The sequence below is a fragment of the Doryrhamphus excisus genome, chromosome 8 (assembly GCF_030265055.1).
Source record: "Doryrhamphus excisus isolate RoL2022-K1 chromosome 8, RoL_Dexc_1.0, whole genome shotgun sequence".
Classification (NCBI taxonomy): domain Eukaryota; kingdom Metazoa; phylum Chordata; class Actinopteri; order Syngnathiformes; family Syngnathidae; genus Doryrhamphus; species Doryrhamphus excisus.
In genome coordinates, this window is record NC_080473.1 from 16,776,344 (window position 1) to 16,802,926 (window position 26,583).

At 42.1% G+C, this 26,583-nt stretch overlaps 2 protein-coding genes across 2 annotated transcripts in view; one reads left to right on the forward strand and one right to left on the reverse strand.

Annotated features, from left to right (window-relative positions):
- LOC131134922 (short transient receptor potential channel 4-like) overlaps nucleotides 1-26,583 on the forward strand; it is a 100,095-nt gene that overhangs the window by 17,054 nt on the left and 56,458 nt on the right. The window lies entirely within an intron of this gene.
- The window catches only part of frem2b (FRAS1 related extracellular matrix 2b), a 69,952-nt gene that overhangs the window by 7,342 nt on the left and 36,027 nt on the right, over nucleotides 1-26,583 (reverse strand). Inside the window, exons 4-16 of the mRNA XM_058080626.1 lie at nucleotides 19,007-19,237; nucleotides 15,948-16,073; nucleotides 15,288-15,539; nucleotides 6,180-6,329; nucleotides 4,782-4,991; nucleotides 4,513-4,710; nucleotides 4,282-4,446; nucleotides 4,027-4,209; nucleotides 3,826-3,956; nucleotides 3,581-3,736; nucleotides 3,201-3,504; nucleotides 1,542-1,673; nucleotides 787-1,118 (exon numbers count right to left, since the gene is read on the reverse strand). Coding sequence (XP_057936609.1) covers nucleotides 787-1,118; nucleotides 1,542-1,673; nucleotides 3,201-3,504; nucleotides 3,581-3,736; nucleotides 3,826-3,956; nucleotides 4,027-4,209; nucleotides 4,282-4,446; nucleotides 4,513-4,710; nucleotides 4,782-4,991; nucleotides 6,180-6,329; nucleotides 15,288-15,539; nucleotides 15,948-16,073; nucleotides 19,007-19,237 — 2,570 coding nt within the window. The remainder of the gene's footprint in view (nucleotides 1-786; nucleotides 1,119-1,541; nucleotides 1,674-3,200; nucleotides 3,505-3,580; nucleotides 3,737-3,825; nucleotides 3,957-4,026; nucleotides 4,210-4,281; nucleotides 4,447-4,512; nucleotides 4,711-4,781; nucleotides 4,992-6,179; nucleotides 6,330-15,287; nucleotides 15,540-15,947; nucleotides 16,074-19,006; nucleotides 19,238-26,583) is intronic.

Sequence of the window (26,583 nt, forward strand, 5' to 3'; positions counted from 1 at the left end):
CCTCATTTATCTCTCTTTTTAATCGCTGTGTGTAGCGGTAACTTGGCGGTATTGACTAACATCTCATTTATCAATTATAATATCTCTAAAAAAAGATAATATCTGCGCATTCTGGGATAATATTCTGTGCATAATGGCAATTGCAAGCCGTATTAGATAATATGCATGGATGTACACCAGTGTTGTTCAAAGTATGGCCTGGGGGCCATTGGAGGCACACAACCCTAGTTTTTGTTGGCCTGCAACATATTAACAAACAAAACAAACAAACAGAGCTAGCATCAGAACGCACCTACCTACGCACACACCTACCTACCTACGCACCTACCTACCTACCTACGGTCCTTCCTTCCTTCCTTCCTTCCTCCCTCCCTCCCTCCCTCCTGAACTTGTCCACAATCATTTAAGAGATTCTTCCCAACAGAGACGACGTCGCCACCTCCAACAGCTGCTGCAGATGGCGTCTTCTGTTCATTAAAAGGAGTTTTTCCTTCTTTTTTGAAGGTTATAAATTTGCCACTCAGATAAAGACAAATAAGTGCCGCTTCGAGAGAGACTGCGTGCTGTGTTTGTGCCTTGAAAGGAAGTACCAGTGTAGTTTTAATATGCTTGTGATTGATTAAGAAGATTTTTAAATGGAAGGGAACAAGTTGGGGCAAAGCTGACCACTCATTACAGAGTCAACATTCTTGTCTGCTGCTCTATTCATCTCCTCACTCCTCATGTCAAGCTATGACAAAAGGGGGTCAGAGGTTAGAGTTGGGCTCCAAAGGTGAGGCCTCTTACCTGTCCATCAGTCCCGATGGTGCCCCCGCAGTTGCTGAGCAGCTCGGACATGTCGTAGTAGCTGGTGAACTCCCACAGACAGGCTTCCAGGTTGAGGTTGTGGTAAAAGCGCAGTGTGCCGGCGCCCCTGAGAGAGGCGCTGTACTGGTAAGGTGCCGTCTCTTCGATCACCTCTGGGTTTTTGGTGGCGTCGGTGAGGAAGCCGTGGCGTGTCTTGACCTCAGAGTAGTCCAGCAGGTTGGAACACCGGTGGTTTCCCACGCGGGTGCCGTCGGGGCTGAGAGTGAGCTCAAAGTTGGACAAAGCCCGGGTGGAGACAACAGGCAGCATACCTGCAGGAGCATAGAATTTTATATCAAGGGGAAATTCGTGTGCTGTACTGTATGTATCGTGTACAGAACCAGATCACACACACACAGCATGCCATGGAGAGACTGAGAGTGAGGGGGTGCCCAAAGTGTGACTATGCTCCTGATCTGAGGCCTCTGAGGCCGGTTCAGTGGCTCTAGGGTACCTCGACAGCCGTCTGGAAGCAGACTCGCATATCTCCAACAACTGGTTCACATTTATTTTTGTCTGCAGTGGTACTTGAACCGCTTGTGCCACAGAGATGAAAAAACTGTAACAGCTGTTCCATTTTGACAATATGGACGGACATCAAAATGTATGATTCTGGTGTCTGGTCTCGTCCCACTAATTCCAAAATATTTTTCACAATCAGTTGTAAACCCAATGAGTTGATCATTTAACAGTACCGTCGATGTGAGGCATGGTGACAGTCAGCTTGATGAGGTTGGGATGCTCAGGGTCTTCAGCTCCGGTGTAGCGCAGCTTGGCAGAGAAGGGCTCGGCACCCACCGTGCCCACTGTGCGGGGCTGGCACATGCCTGCAGCACCGCCGTAAACAAACATCAAACATTTAGTTACCTTTCCCCCTTTGAAAAAAAAAAATCAAATCCACCGTAGACATTATTTTTTATCTTCCACAGCAGCTGCTCAACGTGGGGACTCATTTCCATAAGAAACAAGAGCGCTCAGTGAATATTTGTCACCTGTGAAATCAAAAAGTCAACCATGTAATGTCTATCATAACTTACCATCTAGTCATGTCCACAGTCAGTGGATCCAAGGGAAGACAATGTAATTAAAACAACCTGCCTGAGTACAAAAAAGCACATCCTCATCTGAAGAGATTTGACTAAGATACAAGCACTGAACATGTGAACTAGGGTTTTAAATTAAAATTGCTGCCGACTCCTCAGTTTCGATAAGATCCACATGAGACTTACTTTGAGATTTAAGCGTTTTTCCCACTTAAACAATGTTGGAATGGAGTAGATATCGAGGGTTTTATTTTTCTACTTATTTAGTTTTACTTTGTCCTAATTCAAACAATATAGTGTATATTCAACAGTATATATATATATATATATATATATATATATATATATATATATATATATATATATATATATATATATATATATATATATATGTGTATATATATATATATATGTGTATATATATATATATATGTGTATATATATATATATAGAGTGGTTAGCGCGCAGACCTCACAGCTAGGAGACCAGGGTTCAATTCCACCCTTCACCCTCAGCCAGCTCTGTGTGGAGTTTGCATGTTCTCCCCGTGCATGCGTGGGTTTTGTCCGGGTACTCCGGTTTCCTCCCACATTCCAAAAACATGCTAGGTTAATTGGCGACTCCAAATTGTCCATAGGTATGAATGTGAGTGTGAATGGTTGTTTGTCTATATGTGCCCTGTGATTGGCTGGCGACCAGTCCAGGGTGTACCCCGCCTCTGGCCCGAAGACAGCTGGGATAGGCTCCAGCACCCACGCGACCCTCGTGAGGAAAAGCGGCAGAAAATGAATGAATTAATGAATATTATATATATATTATATATATATATATATATATATATATATATATATATATATATATATATATATATATATATTTACATTGTTGATATTTTTACATAAGAACATATAATTTTGTCAATTAATGTGTGAATTCCTAGGGAATTTTTTTCTCCGAAAATAAGGATTTACATTTTTTTGTCATGGGAACTTTGGAAAGACTACCTATCCCAGTTGAAAAACCACCACAACAAGCTACTACTACAAAAAATAACAATAAAGTAGGAATGCAAGGGTGTAGATGATCACAATGCATCCCATTTTTAAGATTCTCATAAGTTCCAATACATAAGTGGAAGACAAGCACACAATGCACAACTAAGCTACTGTAAATTTGACAAATGTGTAAAAAAAATACTGATAAACATCTAATTGACTATAAATTCAAAGTGGAACAGAAATTAACAAATAGATAATAAAGTGATGACCCCTCCTTGGGGGAGGTAAAAAAAAGGACTAAAGAGAGACTCACCTTCCTTAAAGCTGATGGACACTATGTGGCTGCTGAGCTCCAGCCCCTCATCTCCATCCGAGTTGACGGCCCTGGCGGCACACTGGACCCTGGAGCCAGCTTGGAAGTAGACTGAGTCCAGTGTGATGAGCTTGGATGAGGTGAAGAAGGTGTCAAAGTCCACCTCCCTCATCGGGCTGGTGACACCATCCGGACCTTTGGGGGCGCTGACCAGCCAACGATAGCGGGTCAGCGTGTTGTTGATGTTCTCGCTCATGCAGATGGAGCCCGTTTTGTCGTAGTCAGGGTACTTGGGGTTACATGCCTGGGGATAGGATATTGGACCTGTCACTCAAAGGGGTCATATTATGAATTAGATATTACTACAGGTTGAGACATACAGTGACACAAACAATAGGGTATCCAGCCACAGGGAGAGAGTCTCTGTGCTTGTCCATGTCGTCGTATCGAAGCAGAGAAACCACCCTGGGCACTGAAGGGAAAGTCACATCTGCCATGCTGTTAGTCTCCTCAATATAGATGATGGCTTTAGTTAACTGTTGACAAGAACAAGGAAAAACAGTAATGTAAGGTGATGAGGAATATTGTTGATGGTAGTATAACAATATGTAATATGCAGCCTCACCTGCGTCTCTGCCACCATATTTTCATCGGGCTTCAGGTGCACGGTGAAGGCCTCCCTCATCTCCCTAACGCCGTCGTACAGAACCTCCACCGCCACATGGTGCAGCGTGTCACCCTCCCTGAACACAATCTCTGTGAAGAGAAATGACATTTAATTAAGGGCCTGTTCAGGTGGATTTGTTCACCCTGTCCTGTCACGCACCCTCAGATATGGGATGGTAGTCGTCCCCCGAGGTCGCAGAGCCATCTTTGGTGTGGACTCTGATAATGGAGACCTTAGAGAAGTCTCCCACACGAAGCACTGGGATTCTCACCATGGATATTTGTCCTATTTCCTTTGGTTCATTCACGCTGAATTTGGTCTCCCCAAACTTAATAACAGCCTCTGGGGAAGCGAAGTGCAGTGTAGTGAAGCCGCACCAATTTCAAACTTGGACGAGGACAAAAATTGACTTACTGTCGCCATCATCTTTTATTTTGATGAGCATCTCCTTCTGCCGGCCGACTGATGCTCCGAATGGAGAATCACTTTTCGGGTTGCCCAACACGAGACGCAGCTCCTCCTCTTCCTCGTGCTCTGTATCGTCCACCAGCTCCAGAACACAAGGTTTCTCCACCTCCCCTAGGGAAATAGTGAATCTTATTAGATTGTACAGGTGGCTGCAATAGATTGTGGTACGCCTCGTACCTGGCAAGAAGGTGATGATAGAGGCATCAGTGTTGGGCCTCTCGTTGAAGTCCATCATGACCTGGGCCGTCCCTTGCCTGCTGTAACATCTCACTGTGGATTTGTGACTGATGTCACCACTACGGTACACAGTAGCTGATATCTGCCCAGAGTTCTCATTGCCCACATAGATGGCATCACGGAACTGCACCTTCGGCACTGGGCAGAAAACATACATGAACACCATCAACCACTCCACATATGCATAGGTTTTTAGGATCTTCTCTCACGGTCTGAAATAGAGTCGTTGATGTGGATGGTGGCCTTTCTTGGCTCCCCGAGGATCCCGTTCATGGGCATCTGGAGCACCACCTCAAATTTCTCCGGACCCTCCAGCACTGGTTGGCCCAGGTCGTCCAGGATGGTGACACGGAATGTCTGCATGGTAACGCCGGGCGCAAAGTCCAGATTCCTGCTGATCCCGACGTAATCTGCTCCAGCTGTCAACCACAACACAGTGCCCATGGGATTCATAATTCATAAAAAGGTCACATAGGATCTTATTTTTCCATAATTTTCAATAAGAGAGGTCCACCAGTATTGGAAGTGTGCTGTCTAAAATCTAGCCTGGAATTTAGGCAGTACTCTTAGGGTCCTAATGATCAAAGTTACAGCCTTACAGCTCGGACAGACGGACGGTTGGCACAGCTCCAGATTTAGTTTCAATATGTGTGGCAAAGCCTGCTTTTTTTTAGATTTCTATTATGTTTGGTGCCCATAAACAGCCTCAAGAGACAATTGGGAACCAGAGTACAAAATAAAAGGATGTGCACCCTATGTTCAAAAAAACGTTCTGAGGTCCTTGTGGCCATTTCCATGTCTTACACAGAAACCAACCCTTCGTAGGTGATGTCAGATTGGTGCCAAATTTTAACCATGTACAGTATACTAGACAAAAGGGTGTCTCTAAATTGCAAAGAATTAGCATTTTCGTCCTACCGTGTGGTTTGAGCATGTAAAGATTGGATTTCTTGGTTGACATCCTTTCAGTGGTTGTTTGCTTTCAGATGGATGATGGTTTACTTGGTCCACCAGTACTATTTCTGACAGCCTACACATATGTTTGTTGTACTTTTCTTCCCCCTGTAGGCCAACCTTGACCTGCAGGCTTTTCTCATGTAGTCACGAGCGAAATTGTGCAAGTGTGCATTTGCATATGATTAGCTGGTAGTTATGTTTAAGGTTAAGATGCAGTCAAGGGAGCCTCTGCAGGAGTAGGTGGTGGTAAAGGCATGGGGAAATCAGTGCCTGAAGGCATGAGATAATAGAGGCTATGAAAGAATGCTTGAGGGCATAGCAACCAAAACTTGAAGTGAAGGAATTCCAAATGCTGCATCCTCACTCAAACCACCATTACACTCACAAAAGGGTTGCTATACAAGACCCAACAGATAAGAGTCTAACACATGAGGCCTGACTTTTCTAACCTCAAACCATGTTTACATTCCCCAGGTCAGCCCCACTCCACATATCCAGCATTAAAATCTCCTTGGACTCTCAGGCTCAGGGGGACAAACAAAGAGTGACAGCGTGATGACTTGATCCTATTGTTTTCTCCTAGTTTACATTTCTTTTAGTGCTAACTCTCCTAAGCTGTTAGTGAACAGGTTGCTTGCGAAGACACGTACCTTCCGCTGAGACTGGGTTGGTCTTTTGGGAGCGCACCGTGACGGTTCCCGCTTTAGAGAGATCAGTTCCTGTCCTCCACACTTGCACCTCCACAAAGCCGTCGCTCTCGTCCACGTGATAGTTGGTGTTGCCGAAGTAGAAGACAGGGGCTGCAGAGAACGAACAGTAAAGTGAGGATGTACAATCCAATCCATGATCTTGACCTACCGACCTAACAACAGGATGTGAGAGGCTGATGTGGCTGAGTTCAGCAGCAATTGCAACATAGTGTGTGAGAATAACACTTATTACAGAAGAAACTGAGGAAGTGTTTCCACTGAAACACATGCAGGGAATCCACACTATAATTGTAACACGCAAACATCTTCCTGGAGAGATGTTTAGGGGAATTTACATCTGCAGACATATACAGTAAATACTGGTACATAAGAAACGTCTTTGGTTAAGGAGCTACAACTAGCTCGCTACGTGGGTTGGTACAGACACGCCCATATAAGGAAGTCTGCCCCTCTGTGACATCACACCACGCCCTTTGAAACCGAGTGTTTTGAGCCATCCCAAACTTCTTTCAGGGATCACTTCCAAATGCGCAAACCTCATTATCTGAAAGTTTGGCATGGTTTAACATGAGAATATAACATTCTAACTACATTTATAGGGCAAGTCGGTTGCCATTAAGCAAATAATGAATCATATCGAATCATATCAGGAGCCCTTTAAGACCTTGAAGGAATGGTAAAACATTTGAATGTATAGTTCTCATTTCCACCACCTGTGTTCCCAAAGTGCATGCAAAAGGACAAAAACAGTTGTGATTTCCTGTAGCTTGGCAAGACAATGAGCCGCAACAAGAGCCTGACAGGTGCCAGAATGCTTCCCCCACCCCCCACCACTCAGAGAAAGCAAACAGTGATGGTTTTGGCTGCCTGCATCCGGTCTACGACACCAGTAGTAATCAGATCATCTATTGCAAGACTGAGGTTGGCAGCCGGGAGCTCCACTGCGGGCTTATCGGCAGAAAAGAGAAGATCTTCAAAGAGCGACGACTCATTAACTGAAAGGTAAACTGGAGAGGCAGCGAGTGTCTAAAGTTACCTGACTGTGAGTGCAGATAATCCACATTTAGACCCCAAATGCGAGCTATGGCAATTATGCAAAAAGCACATTATTTTCCTCATTTGTGAGAAACTGCACTCCTAACCTACACAATAAAGAACAAGACTGATATCAAAAAGTATGCCTTTACAAACGTAATGCTCAGTTTTAATTGAGAGGTAATAATGTCCCCATTTTTTGACATCACTTTGTGGTGCCCTCCTTTGGAACATATGCAAGCATATAAAGGTGGGAGCAAGTCTGTGTTTTGCAAGTCTCAAATCTTTCATTTCAAGTCTCGAGTCAAATTACAAGTAGACACGTGCAAATCCAAGTTAAAAGTCTCAAGACAAGACAGGTCAAGTCAATTCCGAAGACATAGGCTTGAAATGTTTGAGTACTTACAAGTGATAAGTACGGTTAGTGTTGTCATTTTTACAGTGTAACTATTTAATATATTGAATGCATTTTGAATTGTTATATTTTTTTAATACAATATCACCAGTGTAACAAGACTCTGACTTCTGTGAAGTCACAGAAAAAGAGTTCTGACATAGCATGCAGGATATAACCACACGTTTGTTTGTTCTTAAACCTGATTGGACGCTAATAGATGCATCAATAAGGCAAATCGAAAGGGAAAATATTGTACTTGTCTTTCTGGAAATAAAATAATAATCGTCACATTAGTTGAATACTTTGAATGGGGACACATTTTACACATTCGATGAAAATCTCAACTACTTTCAGGTCATCAGACTAAAATTCGAGTCAAGTCCTGAGTCATTGATGTTAAAGTCCAAGCCAATGTTGCAAGTCTTTGATGATATTGTGAAGTTGAACCCAAAGTCAACAAAATTGTGATTCCAGTCTGACTAGTCTCTTCAGAGTTCTGCTAGCAAATATGAAATACAGAGATCACCATCTTGGGTCTTGGTTTTAGTCTGTGGATCAGTAGATACACATGCATGCACCTTATAACAAGCATAGGTGATTAAAAAACATTATGATGTTACCTGGGCTTCATATATAAGTATGCACTCATTTTTAAGATAATGTGCACACCAGTGTACATTTAATATATCATTATATTGATGAACAAAACAGTGCTTTTATGTGCGACCAAGTCAATTGCGCTCATCAAGTGTATAAAGTTGCACACAAGCTGCAACAACAAGCGAGGGTGAACAGGTAGTGGCAAATCTGAAAAAATAAAAGGTAGTTCCAAATGTATCTGTGGCGGTCCAAATGTATTTGTGGCAGGTCGCTCCAAATAATTTATGCAAAACACTGAATGTATAGTGCTACAAAGTGTCTCAACACTGATATTTTGCGTAATCCTGTGAATGAACAGACTACGGAGTAACGCAGAGATAATCAGTGTATTAACTGCTATCAACACGTTCTGCCTTATCAGTGCAATTAATCACATGGGCATTGCATTGCACGTAAATGATACCGCTTCATAATATATGTTTGCTTCCTATATTTAATGCTAATTGATCCCATATTATGTGCTCATATTATGGTTAGTGAAAGAAATCAGAACACCTTTCATGTGCTTAATAGCCAGTGATACATAAAGCAAATGCACTAGAAACAACATTGTCACAGCAGACATCTCTCCTGCTGCAACATTAAATACAGCAAAGTGGAGCACACTTGTCCCTGAGAGTTGGGTGGGGGTGGGGGGGGATAGCGACTGGGCTGCTTGAATCTACTTGAACTTTGCGTGACACCCCCACAGCGCTAAGTGGCTTCGCTAATAGTGAGATTCAATTGAACTCCGGCAGCAGAAGATCCTCTGCCCACTCTGTGCTCCACTAACCTCGCTTTTAAAAGCCACCACAATGAGGCACTTGTACTTTTAAAGCTATCTCTCGCCTCAGCGCTGTATTGTTGAAATTGGTTCAGCACTGTTAAGTATTTTGGACACCTGTTCATATCAGAATGGCGGCGAATCCAGGTAAGAAATAATAAGTGTTTCTGTCCTTGCTTCCCTGCCATTGTGTTTTTTTTCCCCTCCATCCAGAACCTCCGGTTCACATCTTGAAGACAGCTCCTAATCATACCTTCAGAACGGCAGCAGAATTTACTGCCGACCGGATGATAAATTACACGAGTCTTGTCTTGTTGTACGAGTGTTCTGACAGAAGCTAAACATACTCCCGGATGCAGAGGCAATATCAAACAGTAATTACTTCAGCAAGAAAGGGCAAGTCTTCCACAGAGAAACTCTAAGGATGTCTGAGTACAGATGGCGTGTCTGCCCCATAGAAAATAACATATTCCAAGGAGAGCCGTCCATTCGTGCCCCTGAAGAACAAACGAGCTGCTTGTGCATTTCTGCCAGGAGATGTACAAACTTAATCGCAGCAAGATGACATCTAAACTTTTCAAGGTGGTTAAGTGTCAATATTAGCAATACTGTGTTGGTTTGGGAGCTGGGAGTTGAGTAACAATTGTAACTTAATGTACTTTGTGAAAGAAATAGTGGTCATGTGTATTTTTATGTTATGTGAATTCCAATGTCTGACAGTGCCTTTGAAGCCACGGCCCCCATCTGTTCATACCTTTGGGCCACACAGACAGTGGCTGCTCTTTTTTTAAGAAAAGCATACAGCCAAAACGGTTACGGTTAGCATTCTGATATTGTTATTAAAGGCAAACTGCAATTTTTGGGGGGGAATTCTGCCCATCATCCACAATCCTTATGTGAGACACATCTTTGTATTTTCCTTGCATTCAAAAGATATTAAAACAAACGGAAGGAGACAGCTCATTACGGCACATAATGGGGCACACCAATGCCTACAAAGACCCCATTGAAACACATTCAAAAACCTACGGGTTTTATGGCTTTATATACAGTACATGCTGTAACTGTGTAGTGCATTCTTGATAACATGTAATACAGTATTTTGCTGTATTTTGGTCCTTTTAAAAGTATTGCAATTGATGTGAAATTGATGGTTGTAGGGTTAAATAAGGTTTGATTCTCCTTTTTGGTCATGGGGAACTGTGACTTGTATTATGTAATGTATTGCAATGTGACTTGTATGTTCAAAATAAATCAAACCATTATCATTAACATTTTAAGCATTACATGATACAGTACATACAGAACCTTATCAGCAACACCACACTTCCACATCCAGGGCTTGGACATCAAGGTAGAGGAAGAGTACAAATTCCTTGAACAATAAACTGATAACACCCACGCCATATATAAGGGTCTTTTCTTATCTGTTCTGAAAAGTATTGCAACGTATTTTTAATTCTCATTTTTATGTGAGGTGCATTACAAATAAACTGTATTATTGTTAATTTATTTGTTGTCAAGTCGGAAAGAATAAAGCAAAAGGTTTCAAGAGTATCCCAAGGGGACCCATTATTCTTTTTCCACTATAAATGTAGTTAGAATGTTGTCTTCCGTTCAGTATCAGATAAGGAGGTTGGCGCATTTGGAAGTGAGCCCTGAAAGTAGTTTTGGGATGGCCCTGAAAACTCTTTCAGAGGGGGTTGTAAAACTGGCTGTGTGTGATGTCAAAGATTGGCGGGCTTCCTTACATACGCTCTGTGCCCTCCCCAAGTTCTTTGAGTGTAACGGAAAGATACATTTGTTCCCAATTCCTAAAGACGCCACCACCAGGTACAGATGGTTGGAGTTCCCGATTCTCTACCAGATAAAGAAAAATATTTCACACTGCACTGTTTCGTGAACATGGGCCAGTATGCAGCTGGGCTAGCCGACAAACTTGCTTCAGCCTGACGCCTTTCCAACATAACTGGACTGTGTGGAAGAGTCAAAAGAGTAAGCAGCAAGTAACAGTTCATCAGTGTCCTAAATGTCTTTATTTGGTGCAAGTCATGGAGGTGTTTTTCTGTGTAGCATGATAGCATGTGCATACAGGGAGCAGTGTTGCTAATAGCCTATTCCCACCACAATCAGTGGCTCGACTCAAGTTTTTCAAACACTGGTAGTCCCGCAAAAAACGTGTAATGACCACATAACACGTTACAGATGCTATAGAAAACCTAACGCTAAAAAATTTGATGTGTTGAAGCAACCTAATATCTTGAGAAACTTCAGACTGTCCAAAGGTTGTATGTTAAAAGCGAATATTTTAAGAAGATAAATCACACTGTAAAATAGAAGCAATGTATCTATGCCAGGAGTCTCCAATCAGTAGCACGGGAGTATGTGTGCAGCTAATAAGATACTCATCAGTCATCATTTATTTTCTTTGTCATTTTGTGCCCTCACTTGCTGTCTGGAGCTCAATTGACTGCCGTCTCTTCATGTCTTAAAGTTAGAATTTGTAGAGTTCCTCTCTACCTCTTTGACCTCTAAACTTTCTTGCCGAGCTCACATCTCCATTTCAGAATGTCCTTGTGCCTTCTTGGATCGAATGTCTGGATTACCCTGAGAGAGAAATAATGATCTGTGGGGCTCCTTCAATCCCCATCCTAGCACAAATCCGTGCAGTCAGTACTGCATAAAATATGCAAAGAGAGTTGGAATACATGTACTTATCATACATATGTCATACACTCCTTGGACATAACATTAGGCATACTGGAAGGATTTCAGCAGCTGTGTACAAAAATGTTTTTCCCCAGAGAAAAAGAATGCTTTGATATTCTGTGTAAATGCCCAGACTTTGTATAGCCTTGGATTATAGCGTGCAGGTTTACCTAATGTTGTGGCGCAGGAAGTATATTATTATTGTGGTGTGACAATCAGGGTACAATCATCCAGAGTTTGTTTTTGTGCACTCAATGTTGCAAATGAGATGTAAACGAAATAATCTGGGCCAGATGACAATTATATTGGACTGTCACAATCCCTGCATCAGTGCGTTTTTGCTCATTTGGCAGCTGGGTTCCTGGAGAAACAAATGTGCCATCTTTCACGCCAGCAAAATTCTTTCTCTGTCTCTCTCCCAGCTAGAAATCTTGGTTCCTGAGCCACGTAAAGAGAGTGTGTGCTCGGTTGAATGCCAAACAAATCACATTTTAATTACCCTCCTCTCTGTGGACGAAGGTGTGCTAGTTAGTGGGGATAAATAGCAGGTTTGGAAAGAAAACTTTGCTCAATTGGTGCAAAAGTTGACGACATTCTCACCCTGCGGTTACACACAAATGGTCGCATTAGCAATAAGCAAATATTGTCTTCTTGTCTTCTTGCTGCTCTTTGTTGCACTGTTGGTGAATTTTGTACGGTACGTAGTCAGGATTTCGAGCTTGCGCCCATCAAGATAGTGCATACTGTACATTAGTACCCTGTGGATTTTAAGTGTAGCCTCTAGTGCCAGAGAACACGTACTACTATATAACTACATTGTCAGCTACTAAAAGGACACAAGAGGTGCTTTCTTTTGTATTCATTTGTAAGTTTTATAGAACATGCCATCACTGGAAAAACATTTCTGAAAAGTAAAATTTCTGTATCTGTCCTACCGCATTCTGACAAGTTGTTTCTGCAAACCTTGGTGTGCGCTCTGACAAGGGACATTCAACCAAATACACTCCACCAAATACACTCACAGGGATTGTTTGTGCAAAGAGGAAGGTGAGTTTGGTGATTTGCTGACAAGCGCTATGCAGCAGATGATTGCGGTGTCACTTGTAGCAGCACACACGCACACACACACACACACACACACACACACACACACACATTTCTAAACATACACACACAGCCGGAGGGGGGGCTGCAACACATGATTGCACATCCAGCAGGAACAAACAAAAATGTTAGTGCAGCTTGTCAGTCTGACTGCAATTAATCCAGTTATGAACAGTCTCCCTCTGTCCTGTTTCAAAATACACCGCAGTAAAAATAAGGTATGCTACATTTTACCTTCAACATAAGCAGTATCAACATAAGCAATAACTTGCTGATGATAGGGATTTAGCTAATGTAGAAAGGGTTTGACTGCTTGGGAATTTCAAGAAAAATCAATAGGAATTAACTTGTACATCTCATTGGCACTTATGCTGAAAGGAAGACTGTAACTAGATCAGGGATCTCAAACATGCGGCCTGCGGGCCAAATGTGGCCGGCAGGACACTAGTTTGAGGCCCCCGCCTTGATATGAAAGTTTAATGTTAGTGCGGCCCGCGCAAGTTTGATATGGATGCTGTATGGTATCATGTACCCAGAAAAAATTATTACGTTTGATTAATGTTCATGTTAAAGGTTAAATAACTGTTAATAGTTATCCTCCCTATCCGTGTGGAAGTGGTAAGTTTTTGGCTATTTAAGTTTAAAGGAAATAACTTGAAGGCTACCGTTTAGGTCGCTAGCTCTCTAGTTTGCGAGTTAGCATGTGTCTCAAGACCCTGCAGTTGCGCAATATGTTATAAATAAAAAAAGTATAAATGTGACTATAGTCGTGTTTTGTCATGTCTACAGGGCTCTAATAATGCTTTGTTCATTTTAATCTGAAAAAAATCATTTGTCTACCCACCAACTCTATGTGGTTTCTTAAGTTTTTATTATTTGCCGTTTTATTATTATTATTATTATATTTATTTATTACTTTGATTGATTGATTTTCTTTATTCTTGATTTGTTTATTTATTTTTAATCTTATTTTGTGCAGAAAAATAAAAATTAAGATATTTGAGATCAGTGGAATGTTTCATCAGAGCTTTTATTGTAGAAAATCGGAACCAAAGCACTGAAAAAGTTTGTATATTTTTCTGTTTTTAATAAATGCGTTTTGTTTTTTTTTTGGAAAATCTGATGCGGCCCAGCTTTGCCCAGACCCTAGCTCCAGTGGCCCCCAGGTAAATTGAATTTGAGACCCCTGAACTAGATGAACATACTTGGGTCTTAAATGAAGAAAACTGCCCTTGGATTGGACATTATTCTAAATCAATTTTTTTTCTCTTTGTAATTCAAAAGTACTTTGAATTCCAAGCATCCGAAGAGCAATAAAAAATCACTGTCACGTGCAGAAACACTACAAATCTTTTTCACCACCAGCTGCGTGCTGAAACAGCCCCAGATGCACAACTCTACAAACCTTGTGCCACAACACAAAGCTCACTTCTTGCTTCTTTTTTTTACGGCATTCATCATAAAAGGAAAATATATGGTTCCTGTTGTAACTGAGCCACTGCTTTTTCCTTTCTGACCAGTTCTTCCACCAAGAGTGATGAGTGAGGCCTCTGTGTTAAGATACCAAGAGTTACAGCGCAAAGCTGATCTATGTCGATATGAATGAGGCTTATTTTTGATATTGTGCTTAAAATTAATATTGACATATATCGCCCAGCCCTATGTTGCAGAGTCGATAGCTTGCTATTTGGCAGGCAAAACTACAACCAGAAGAGCTACAGAGGGGCTCACTATTTGGCATTGTTAGTATTATCTTGTGCATTATAGCAGCTGATTACTTCTTAGATGATGTAATAACTGTTCCAATGCTGATAACAAAATCAAACTATGAATAACGACAAGATAAATTAACAATGTTTACCGTCTGTTAACGTCCACATCACATCACAAGTCAGACTGAGGTGAAGAAGCTCTGTCATTAAGAAGCTTCTAGAGTTCACAGGCAGGAGCAGTGAACACATAGGACCCTGCGTTCGCTCCCGCTCTGTCAGCCAGTCAGGTTCCACGGACCGCCATTCCCCACACGTAGCCTCCTCTCTATTTAAGTAGGTCAAACAAATCCACTAGTCTGACATACATGGGAACCTGTTACACAGTCTGAAACCTGTTGTAGCACGAGCAAGATGTGCGCTAATCGTACGTGGATAGGCTCAAGTTACTGACAATCATAACTTACACCTAATGACTGAATGCTGACTTTGGTTTTGCATCATTAACGCGATTAGAGGGCTTAAAATATGTTATAGATAAAACGGTTGTGCTGTTATGTTTCTTTTTCAGTCCCACACCTTCACGTTTGTGGGAATGAAGAGCCTTTCGATACCCTAACTATCATCTGCAGTACTTGTGGACATATTAAAAACACGTAATGTTGTCTTACTGTCGTCCATGTCGGGCACGATGGTGATTTTAGCGCTAGGGAACCGCATTCCCAGGCGGCCCCCCATGGGCATGCTGAGGGTGACGTTGAAGCTTTCTTCGTCCTCGTACAAGGAGTCATCGATTATCACCACTCGGCAGGGCTTCTCCACCTCGCCTCTGTCGAAGCGCAGGATGCTGCGGTGATCCTCTGGGCGGGAGATGTAGTCTGAGTAGGACAACACGGTGGTGGGCACGGTGCCTGTGGCTGACACTGTAAGGGATTGGAGGAGATTGGAAACAGGAAAATAATGATTATTCTCTTCTTAACCTTGACAATTCCTGTTTTACACTTGTGTTACAGTTAATAATAATAATGTCATTAAAAACCTTCCCTGTATAGACCATTACAGCTCATAAGGTTTAATGATGGTGACACTTTGACCCTGGAACAGATTAATTATTATTTTCAGATGCCTGCTCACATAACATATTAGGTCTCATTTCATTTTATGTATCAGTGCCGTCTGGATTTTTTAAAATATCATGTGAACCATAATATTCTAGTGATGATCTTTAAAACTCTGGAGCACATTACTCTTGGAAATTAGAGTGCCTGCCAGCTCTATTCGAGTGGGAAATGTGCACCCTTTGCTGTGTAAACCTTACAACATTATTTCACCTTGCTGGGTGAAGCAGACGACCATGAGCTCCTGACTGACGTCTCCGCTTCGCCTCACGGGCACCATCAGCTCGCCGACGTCCTCCTCGATGTTGTATGCAGCCAACGGGATGAACACGGCCGACTCTGAAAAGGGCGGAAAATCCAATAGAATGTTATGGAACCACTTAATCATCTTCATGTTCTTTGAGGGGATGAAATTGAATTAAATTTGCCCAACCTTGCTACTATCTAACAACAGTATTACACCAAAGTGTAAGTGAGTGTGAGTGAAACAAGAAGGCTGACATTATTTTTTGGTATTGGAAAAAAAACCTTTGCTTTTTGGAAAAAGTCTCTGTGTGGAGTTTGCATGTTCTTCCCGTGCATGCGTGAGTTTTCTCCGGGTACTCAGGTTTCCTCCCAGATTCCAAAAACATGTTCGGTTAACTGGCGACTCCAAATTGTCCATAGGTATGAATATGGACTATATGTGCCTTGTGATTGGCTGGCGACCAGTCCAGGGTGTACCCCGCCTCTCGCCCAAAGACAACTGGGATAGGCTCCATCATGCAACGTGTGCATCCTCAGGGAAATTACGTCAGTTAAGTTAATTCAAATGACGCTAATTCAAATAGCATCAACACCTTATGCATTCAGTATATAGACACTATAAGACAATAGTGGCAATAGCAGAACAGCACACAGAGTAAAACAGGTATAAATAAAATAGAATAATAAAGTAGGGATAACAAAACATTATTATTTTTTGCACAAAAATGGTATCAAAAAAGAATACATGTAACTAGAAAATTTCTGTGGAAATTCTGATGGGCATGCAACCTGTGCTGTGAACCTCAGGCCCGGTGTCTGCTGTGCCACGCCGCCGAGCAATGCTGTGCGTACATTACATGAGGAATTTAGCAAAAAAGCTAACATGCTGACTGCTAACATGCTAGCATTTGGCAAGATGGCACTCAAAAAAGCACAAAAGCATCAAGTCGGTCCTACAATATCCCCATCATGCCATGTCTGTATTAGTCTTCTGTATTCGTTTAAGAGCCGAGGTGGATTTCAGCCCTGCGCACACCTCCTTCTGACAAAGATAAGCCAAAACTAAACATCCAACAAAAAACGAATTAGCCACAGAAAGAGTTGAGAAGTTTGTCTAAAAAATGAGCCATTAGCTGAGCCATTAATCACATGACCATATGGCTGAGCTACATGGCTGTGAAAACTCTGTAAATTCTTGTTATTTTCTCTGGCATTCATTCATTCATTTTCTACCGCTTTTTCCTCACGAGGGTCGCGGGGGGTGCTGGAGCCCATCCCAGCTGTCTTCGGGCGAGAGGCGGGGCACACCCCGGACTGGTCGCCAGCCAATCACAGGGCACATATAGACAAACAACCATTCACACTCACATTCATACCTATGGACAATTTGGAGTGGCCAATTAACCTAGCATGTTTTTGGAATGTGGGAGGAAACCGGAGTACCCGGAGAAAACCCACGCATGCACGGGGAGAACATGGCCGAGGGCGGGGACCGAACCCTGGTCTCCTAGCTGTGAGGTCTGCGCACTAACCACCAGACCGCCGTGCCGCCCTTTCTCTGGCATGTGGTGTTAAAATATAACAAGTGTACCTAATCTAGTGGCCCATTTTTGAACGTCTTGGTTAATCGTGTTGCCATGGTTACACAAATGTTTCCAAAAAAGAAATAACAACCCAGTCCCGAGCATCACGATTCCGGCGGTGTAACATGTGTGGGGGTCTTTCTTGCGGTTTTGGATGCATTACGCGCACAATAAATGTACGATTAAGATATAAGTATAGCTAAAGAAGAAAAGGAATGGTATGATGGGCTGCTCTGCTATGCAGAGCCCCCATTGACTGCTGCTTGGCAGCTGTCAGTGGGGGCCTGCATAATCTAAGGCAAAAGATGATTGCACATTGCCCAGGTTACAAATCTAATGTTAAAAATGTACTATCTGTACATTGTTAGGGATTTTTGTGCTGATGTGCTGACCACGAGAGCCCTCATGTTCACAGAGACAAACTCAAAACGTTAATTTGCATAAATTGTTGACAGCAAATTCCCCCTTTTCACCTGGCAAAGCCCTCTGGGATGCCAAGAATTACTATCCATATTCATACAAAGCTCTTTTTCTATCTCAGCAGTACTGGGGCAGTGGAGTTGTTTACAGAAACACTGTTCATTTGTTGTTGCCTCCCATATTTATTTCATGACCGTTTCACATGCAGAGGCGGTGGTAATTTCCTTTCCTACCTCTTGCAGCCTTGTTTATCCAACGCAAAGACATCCTTGCCATGAAAGCAGCTTGCTTGTTGACCCTAATGTAGCCTGATTGGGATTTGCATCAACCAGTTGGGTTCAAAAGGCTTTGCGTTTCTCCCAGTGGTTTGCTGTTTGTTAGGATTAATGCTGCGCTGCCCGCAGGTATAGATGGTAGTTTTTTTTCTAAATTACTCCCAGTTTTGAATACATAAACATCAGTTTAAGTCCATGGCCAAAGTCAGGATGCTCCTTGAGCAGGTCGCCCGCTGGTGATTTTTTTTCCATTTGGTTTTTGCACCCACTTTCCATGAAATCTAATTGTTATTTCTCTGGCTTTAGTCATTTTTGCTGTGCTAGTGGTCAGAGAAACCACGTGCACTCTACTGTGTAATTGCAGCTGGGTTGTCTACACTGAAACACGGAAGTTGCATTCTGTAAGCTGTTTTCTGTATGAGTGTTGAATTGGGCCAAACATCTGAGTTCAACCTGCACGCATTGCAGTTGATCTCTTTCCACTTACTGGTAAATGGTTTAAAATGGTTTTGCTATCAAGTTCCACTTTTGGATGATGTCAGGGGTCTGCTTAATCTGCTAGTTTTTCAACCAATCTGATTGGTTTGAGTTTGGTTGAGTTACAGTGGGTTGTTTTGTAGAGGGCATTGAGTGTTATGAAAATGTTCGGGCCTTATAGGAAACACAGTCGGGGGCATGTTTTGACAAATGTTCACCTTTTTGTGTGCAGCAGCTCAACTACATACAGTCATGTGAAAAAAAACCTTACCATCATCCGGGTCCAAAATCTCCACGCCGGCGGCCTTAGGGAATTCAAGGACGGCCATTACAGGCTCAGACAAAAAAATCTGGAAGGTCTCTGACACCTCATACTCGCTATCTGACAGGATGCGGACCTTCCAGGTGGCGGTGGTCTGTCCGGGATTGAACTGCACCTGTTTCTGAGCTTTTCCTCTGAAATCTTTGTCCTTGAGTGCTGTTCCATCCTTGGTGCCGATACCTGTGAGAGGACACAAACAAGGGCTGTTACTACCAAAACACAAACACCCTTTTTTCTCCTTCTCTCTTTATTGTATGTACAATATGCCAATGAATTTGTTGTGATGAACAAAGTCTGCCTGCACACTATTGGTTGAGTCAAAAATCAACTCATCAATAAAACTAAGCTAAGGTTACTTTAATCCCCCAATCTTTACATCCAAGGACTGAGTGCCTCACATCGGTCTGGCAGCATTCCGGTTGAGCGTAGACCACAGAGGCCAGTAAAATGTCGCACAGCACCTCCATTGTATCTAGTAAGCGACCACTCAACACACAGCAGGGGTCTGGCAGTAAATGGGAAACATGGGAGGCCACCGCAGGGCGATAAACGAAATGATGGAATAAATTAAAGCTTGAATGACCCACTTCCTTGTATGGGTTCTTGAGACTCTTTTATGCCTTGTCATGATAGGCATGCACAATTTTGTCTGTTGTAAAACTAGGGCTTGCTTGTTTGTTTGTTTGTTTTCCCCCTCAAGTTCCTGGGTAGCACCAGTGACCCACTTTTGAGGGTTTTGTACTTTTCCATACTTGTATAGATCTATATCAACCAATATATCAAACGTGTAGTAGTTAGTAAAATTGTAATAAGTAATAAAACTGTAGTAAGTAAAACTGAGCATTTGTAGCAAAGGTTTGACTATTTTTTTAGTAATTAGAGCATCACTAGGGTGAATGTGAACAGAATCATTCAATGTTATTGACAAAAACTCAAAAGTATTGTAATGAAGTATTGACCATCTGTGTACGACAACAAATTCGGACTTGGTACTGACCTAGTCATTTCTCTAGAAAGACTTCATTAAAGTGTACACCTTGGTAATGGCAAAAATAAGTGAAACTTCAAATTAAAATGGCAGAGAGCCCATTTGTTAAATCCTGAGACGTTGTTGTGTTTACTGTCATAACAGAAGATCATGCCAAATTTCACGTTGGGTGTCAGGATACTGTGAGGTTGTGTGCGAGTACTCCGGTTTCCTCCCACATTCCAAAAACATGCTAGGTTAATTGGCAACTCCAAATTGTCCATTGGGTATGAATGTGAGTGTGAATGGTTGTTTGTCTATATGTGCCCTGTGATTGGCTGGCGACCAGTCCAGGGTGTACCCGCCTCTTGCCTGAAAACAACTGGGATAGGCAAATCTCTGTGTTTTTATTAGTTATCAACATTTTAGCTTTTTCTACTTAAATTATGCCTTTTTGCTCTAATTGTCCATTTTTGCTGGGTTTTTGTTTATTTTGTTTCTGCAATGAGTCGTGTTCCACAACTGGTCCCTGTGCCACACTTACAGTATGTGTGTTTTGCCAGGAAGACCTGGTGCAGCAAGGTGAAAGAGACCATGGTGTCCAAACTCTACTTTCTTAGCTCTGTCGGTTAGCTGCTGGGTTGCACTGGGTTGCGGGGTTACTGCAGCTTCTGATTGGACATCAACAAGTATCAAGCAGCTGTTTAACGGCAAAGGAAAAAAACAGCGACATGTCACTGACGCTGATGCTGTGAACACTGATGTAGATTGGTTTGTAAGGTTTGCCTAAAGCACTTAATGTGTGTTTCCAATAATGCTTTGCACACTGCCACTCCCATATTAATATAGTAGCAATGTCAGAGTTCAGTCTAAGTTGGCTTCTGGTTTGAGCAATCTCATCAAGTTTTGTGTGATAAGATCTTGCGATACCCTAAAACTGTGATGCTATTTTTTCGCCTAAAATAATTAAGAATGTGGGACAGATTTCCAGTGGAATTGGTGATAGTTCAGAATCTGAAAATAGAAAGAAAAAAGTTGTAATAATTCTGTTTGATGAACAAAGATGTTAAGGCAGCACGCAGGAAAGGCGTACATTTGATGTTTTATAGGGGAGGACTATAACTGATATATTCACCTGCCCTTTGAAATGACTTTGATATGTCAAAGTTAGAGACAGACAAAAGAAAGCAGCACAGCTGAGCTGAGATAAGACGGTCCACCTCAGCCACCCTGCCGGGGAGTGGGACTTGGTGAGCAAAAGGACGGTGGGATTCATCCTAAAACTTCATCACAGAGGTAACAAGATGATGATTGCTGAACTGATCCCGCCGACTCGCTTCGGTGGTCTGTTTGTGCTTTGACAATTAGAGTCGAGGTGGAATAATTGCTTCATCGCAATGAGGGACAATGCTTCATTTTTGTATTTGTCGATTTTGCACAGATGAATATGTCAGGAGTGTCACTTATGTTAAACATACTGTATGTAACACATAAATTACCCTGGTTCGAACATCATATCCTGAGAATTGAATGGTTCTCCATTGCTGATTTCCCCCCATTCTTGCAACACTGATACTAATTAGTTGCTGTTAGTTTTTATTTATATTGAATAATTATGATAATTGAACTGAATTATGATAATTATTGTACCAACAGGAATATTATGATGGCACTGAGTGCATGGTTATCGTTGTATTTGTTTTGAACATGGTTAACAAGATTAATTAAAGAACATCACATTTACATTTGCACAAATCAACAAGCACGGCAAGGAGTAGGAAGAAGTAGACCTTACAAAAAGGATGTTTGTTCATTCAGTCAGGTCTGAAATTACATTTTTGTTTCGTTTTTTTTTACAGAGAGGTTGTGTGTAAATCTCCCCCTGGGGATTTAAGCCTGCACTCAATCCAGTGAGCAATGTACAACATAAAAGCTTTATTGCTGTTGAGGGGATTGTAAGGACCAAATTGTTCAGACTTATCTAATTTCTACGTTTGTGATCTTTCCATCATCAGGGAGCAGCTTTATTGCGCTCACTTTTTCTCATTAACCCTTCACTGGTCTGATGAAAGCTGCAGACTTCAAAAAGCTTGTATGCGCGAAATGGACAAACAAGTAGTTGGACTATTACACCTACAGGAAGTGATTTAAAAATAAGAATTTGGAGGGTTCGATACTGCTTTTTTGGTACGAAACATAGGCGAACAGAGTTCACCTTTACACATCTTTCGTCATTAAAGTCTCCTGTTTGGGAAGACGTGGTCTTCCCTGTGAATCTGTGAAAAATATAAATGGACAAAGACAAGTAGATGGGGAACAGTGACCTAAAAACCAACATACAAAATTTGGACTATGGTGTACCATAATATCCCTGTATAGTTCAACACAGATGCTGTCCGATATGGATCTAGACCCACACAGTAATGGGCGCCACGCATGGGAGGCCACAAACGACTGTGATTGGCAAATCTCAACGCCAACGCATAGCAGACCCGGCACGCGGGAGTTGATGAGTAGCTGTTGCCAGCTACACGGGTGAGGGATGACCTCACATGCAGTGCTGATTACAAGTATCCCATGGTTTTGTTTGCTGTCAGATGTGTAAGAAATGTTGGTATATCAAAGTAGTTGAGAGAAGCCAAAGCAGCCTCGTGTTGATCGTGTACTCTTGCTATGACCAGGTCTTGCTAGTATTGAAGATAAACGTACATAATTGTATATGTAATGGGAGTGCTAAAGAGCATTGTGTCCGCTCATAGGTTGATCATTGAAACCCCCACTGATTCGTACTTGTCTGGGCAGCAGTGACAGTTGGATAAAGTCACAAGCTGCGTGTGCAGGATTATACGCACAAACACAAACGTTAATAAGCATGAATTTCTCGTGTTGCTTGATAGTGACCCATCCGTCGTGAGACCGTCGTGAGACAGGTTAGTTTTACCCTACTGATGTGTCGTTGCAACAGTAACTATATGTCTGCAATATGTCTACCATATTAGTTTAAGGTGACTACAGGGGTGTAGTTTCATGTTTACAGGGCTCTAATTATGTAAAAGAACAACAACAACTATGGCTTAACTATGAAAATATTCTAATTATTAATACAGAACCCCACTTTGCAGAACTTCACTTATCACGGCCAGTTCTGCAACCAACTAACTGTGCTAAACTAAGGATTACTGTAGTCAAGAAATTATTAACTTATTTGCTACCAAAGACATATTTATAGGGTTTTTTTCAACCCAAACATTCGTTCCCAGGAATGTATTTATACGTCTTTTACTTTTTTTTTCATGAGAGGCAAAAGGAGGTGCACAACTGCACAATAGAAGAGATCATGTGTCACGATTCGGCTGGAGAGCTTTAAGGTTCGACCCCAGGATGCAGAGAGCAGGACCAATAGCAGGTAAATAATGTTTATTGCGTGCAATAATTGCAGCAGCAGGTAAAAGCAACTCAGGTAGCTGACGGACAAACAACAATGATCCAACAAAGGGAGAAGCACACACCTGAACTAAATACAGAGGACAAATTAGGGACAGGTGTGGGTGGCTATGGCAACGAAGGCAGAGGAGGCAAAACAGGAAGTCCAATACAAAATAAGGGTGTCCAAAAAGTAAACCAAAGCCCAGACAGGGAACATAGACAAACTGTAACCTGGGAACCCACACAGGGCGTGACATCATGTTTGGTACAGTTTTAAGCCGTAAATTCATCCACAAGGTGGCATCACTCCATTTTATAAGGGCTTGGCATGCATCTTGCCCATGTAAAAGTTAGGATTTAAAGTTTTCACGGGATACTTTTATTTTGACTGGCACATCTATTTAAGACTTTGATCAGTTCAGGAAACTGCATGCCAGTTAAGCCATCCAAGGAGATGCTACTCGACAATGAAATCTGTATAGTGGCCCTAAACATTGTGAAAAGAGACAGATGAAAGAGGAGCGAAGTGAGAACGCGTGAGACATACAGGGAAAGAAGATAGAATTAGGACTGATGGGTACGGATAGGTACGGATACATTCAATCATTTTCTACCGCTTGTCCTCACAAGGGTCGCGGGGGGTGCTGGAGCCTATCCCAGCTGTCTTCGGGCGAGAGGCGGTCTGGTCGGCAGCCAATCACAGGGCACATATAGACAAACAACCATTCACACTCACATTCATACTTCATTGTATTTCATAATTCATTCATAGTCTCACCCACTCTGAAGTTTTACTGAGAACCACACAAGTCCACAATGTAAATTCCTGCCAATCATAATATTCTTAGTTGTAGCTGCTACCATACTAACCACAGACGTGTGACAAAACATTGAGGCTCTACGGTTTATAGTGTGCGTAAAGCAGTTAATGTAAGCATACAGTTCCAATCCGACCTCGCACACTGCCACTTGGGAGTTATAAATTCATATTTTCTTGTTCCACAATTTGGGATTTGTTAGAACAAACAAAATCCATTCATTCATTCATTCATTCATTCATTTTCTACCGCTTTTTCCTCACAAGGGTCATGGGGGTGCTGGAGCCTATCCCAGCTGTCTTCGGGCGAGAGGCGGGGTACACCCTGGACTGGTCGCCAGCCAATCACAGGGCACATATAGACAAACAACCATTCACACTCACATTCATACCTATGGACAATTTGGAGTCGCCAATTAACCTAGCATGTTTTTGGAATGTGGGAGGAAATCGGAGTACGCGGAGAAAACCCACACATGCACGGGGAGAACATGCAAACTCCACACAGAGATGGCCAAGGGTGGAATCGAACTCGGGTCTCCTAGCTGTGTGGCCTGCGCGCTAACCACTGCAGCCGGTACGGATAAATGATAAATTCATTTCTGATACATATCAGCGTATAAGGGGTCAGTTCTAACCATATGCTTTAACAAAGAGATGACTTTTAAGGTTACTTTTAGGGATGTCTGGCCCCCGGATTGAAGAGGTGAGATGGTTCCACAACACAGGAGCCTGATGACTAAATGCTTCACCTAACATTTTACTACTAAAAATTCTACACGTGGCAAGATATTGTAAATTGTTGAAACAAAGTGTTTTGCTGGCTTGATAGGCTTCCAGGAGCTCTAGGATAAATTGCACAGAGAGACGAGGGAAAGTTATGGGGATAGAATGCTTGCTTGCTACTCCTGCCGTTCCTTAACTTGGCCACCGGCAGTGGTGGAGAAGTGAGAGGAAAGAGAGATAATTGTGCTGGAGAAAATAGAGAACTAAATATTGGTGTTCTAAGAAGAGAAAAATGGACCATTCTTTCAGCCCTGAATGGACACACTCATTCATGTTCATTCCTCCCTCTGGAAGCCCAACTTTGGCACTCATAAAGAGCACAATATGAACAATCCACCCAAACCCTGATCCTGTAGGTTGTCAGTGCTTCATTGCTCTGAAATATTCTGTATCTGGACCTATTTGAATTTTAGTTGAATATCCCTGGTATATTCGAATGCATGCAGCAGCCTCATCGCTTTTCCTCAGACATATAATACAGTATGATCACAAAGTTCAAAGTAACATTTCTTTCATTTATAATGCAACCATTAATAAAACAGCAGCGATGCTCCAGTTAATCAGAACAATTTAATTTTCCACCCACGTTCCCTACACATTGTTGTTTAGTTTTCATTTGCCAGTACATCACCAGGGATAATTATATAGCATTTCAGCTCTCATATTCCTTTTCATTATTTTCCCTTATTTTCAATGCAAGTAATTCAAAATAAGCCTCCTTTTCAATCTCACACCTCACTTTCACGGCATATTGTCTGCGGGGGTCTCTCTTGACACTTTTTAATCCGCACAAAGGTTCTTTGTTTCAAACAGCGACTGCGTTGAGCTGTGTGCAAGGTTTAACAAAGGTTATGAATTTGCATATCACTTCAGAGATGTTGCATTAGTTAGTGAGAGGTCCTGGGAGGTGCACAGATAGACCATAGAAGCAGGGCTGATAATGATGCTAAAGGATTTGACCTTTAACATCAGGTCCCAGTAATTAAACCTCTGCCTTATGGACAGTAATCGTGACACAAAAACATCCACTCATACATCGAATGAAACGTGTTATTGTTTGTTGTTTACTTCTGGCCACTAAATGGCTTCTCCATCCCCACCAACTTCAGCTGACCACCCTGTTGTATGCATGCAATCTCTAAGGGAACTTTACGTCCTTATTGTGAGTAAGTCACTGTTGGGCTGTGAAAATGGGGGTAAAGGTTGTGACCTCAGTGGCACTAAAAAAACAGAATGTGTCTGTGTGTAGATTGGGATTCAACAACATATGACCAGCTAACAGTGAGTTATTATGGACTGGATCAGTAGCCAGCCCATAGACTGCTACTGCAACAACCTTGGCACTTTCTAAAGTTGAGGCCCTCTTGCTAGGTGCTAGCATGACGACTGTTAGCATGTTAGCATTTAAGCTAATTTACTTACATTTAAAGGCAAATACACACATGGCATGATGTAGGGAGGTTATAGGACAACCTTGGCAGTTTCTAACCTTGAGGGTCTCTTGCTAGGTGCTAGCATGATGACTGTTAG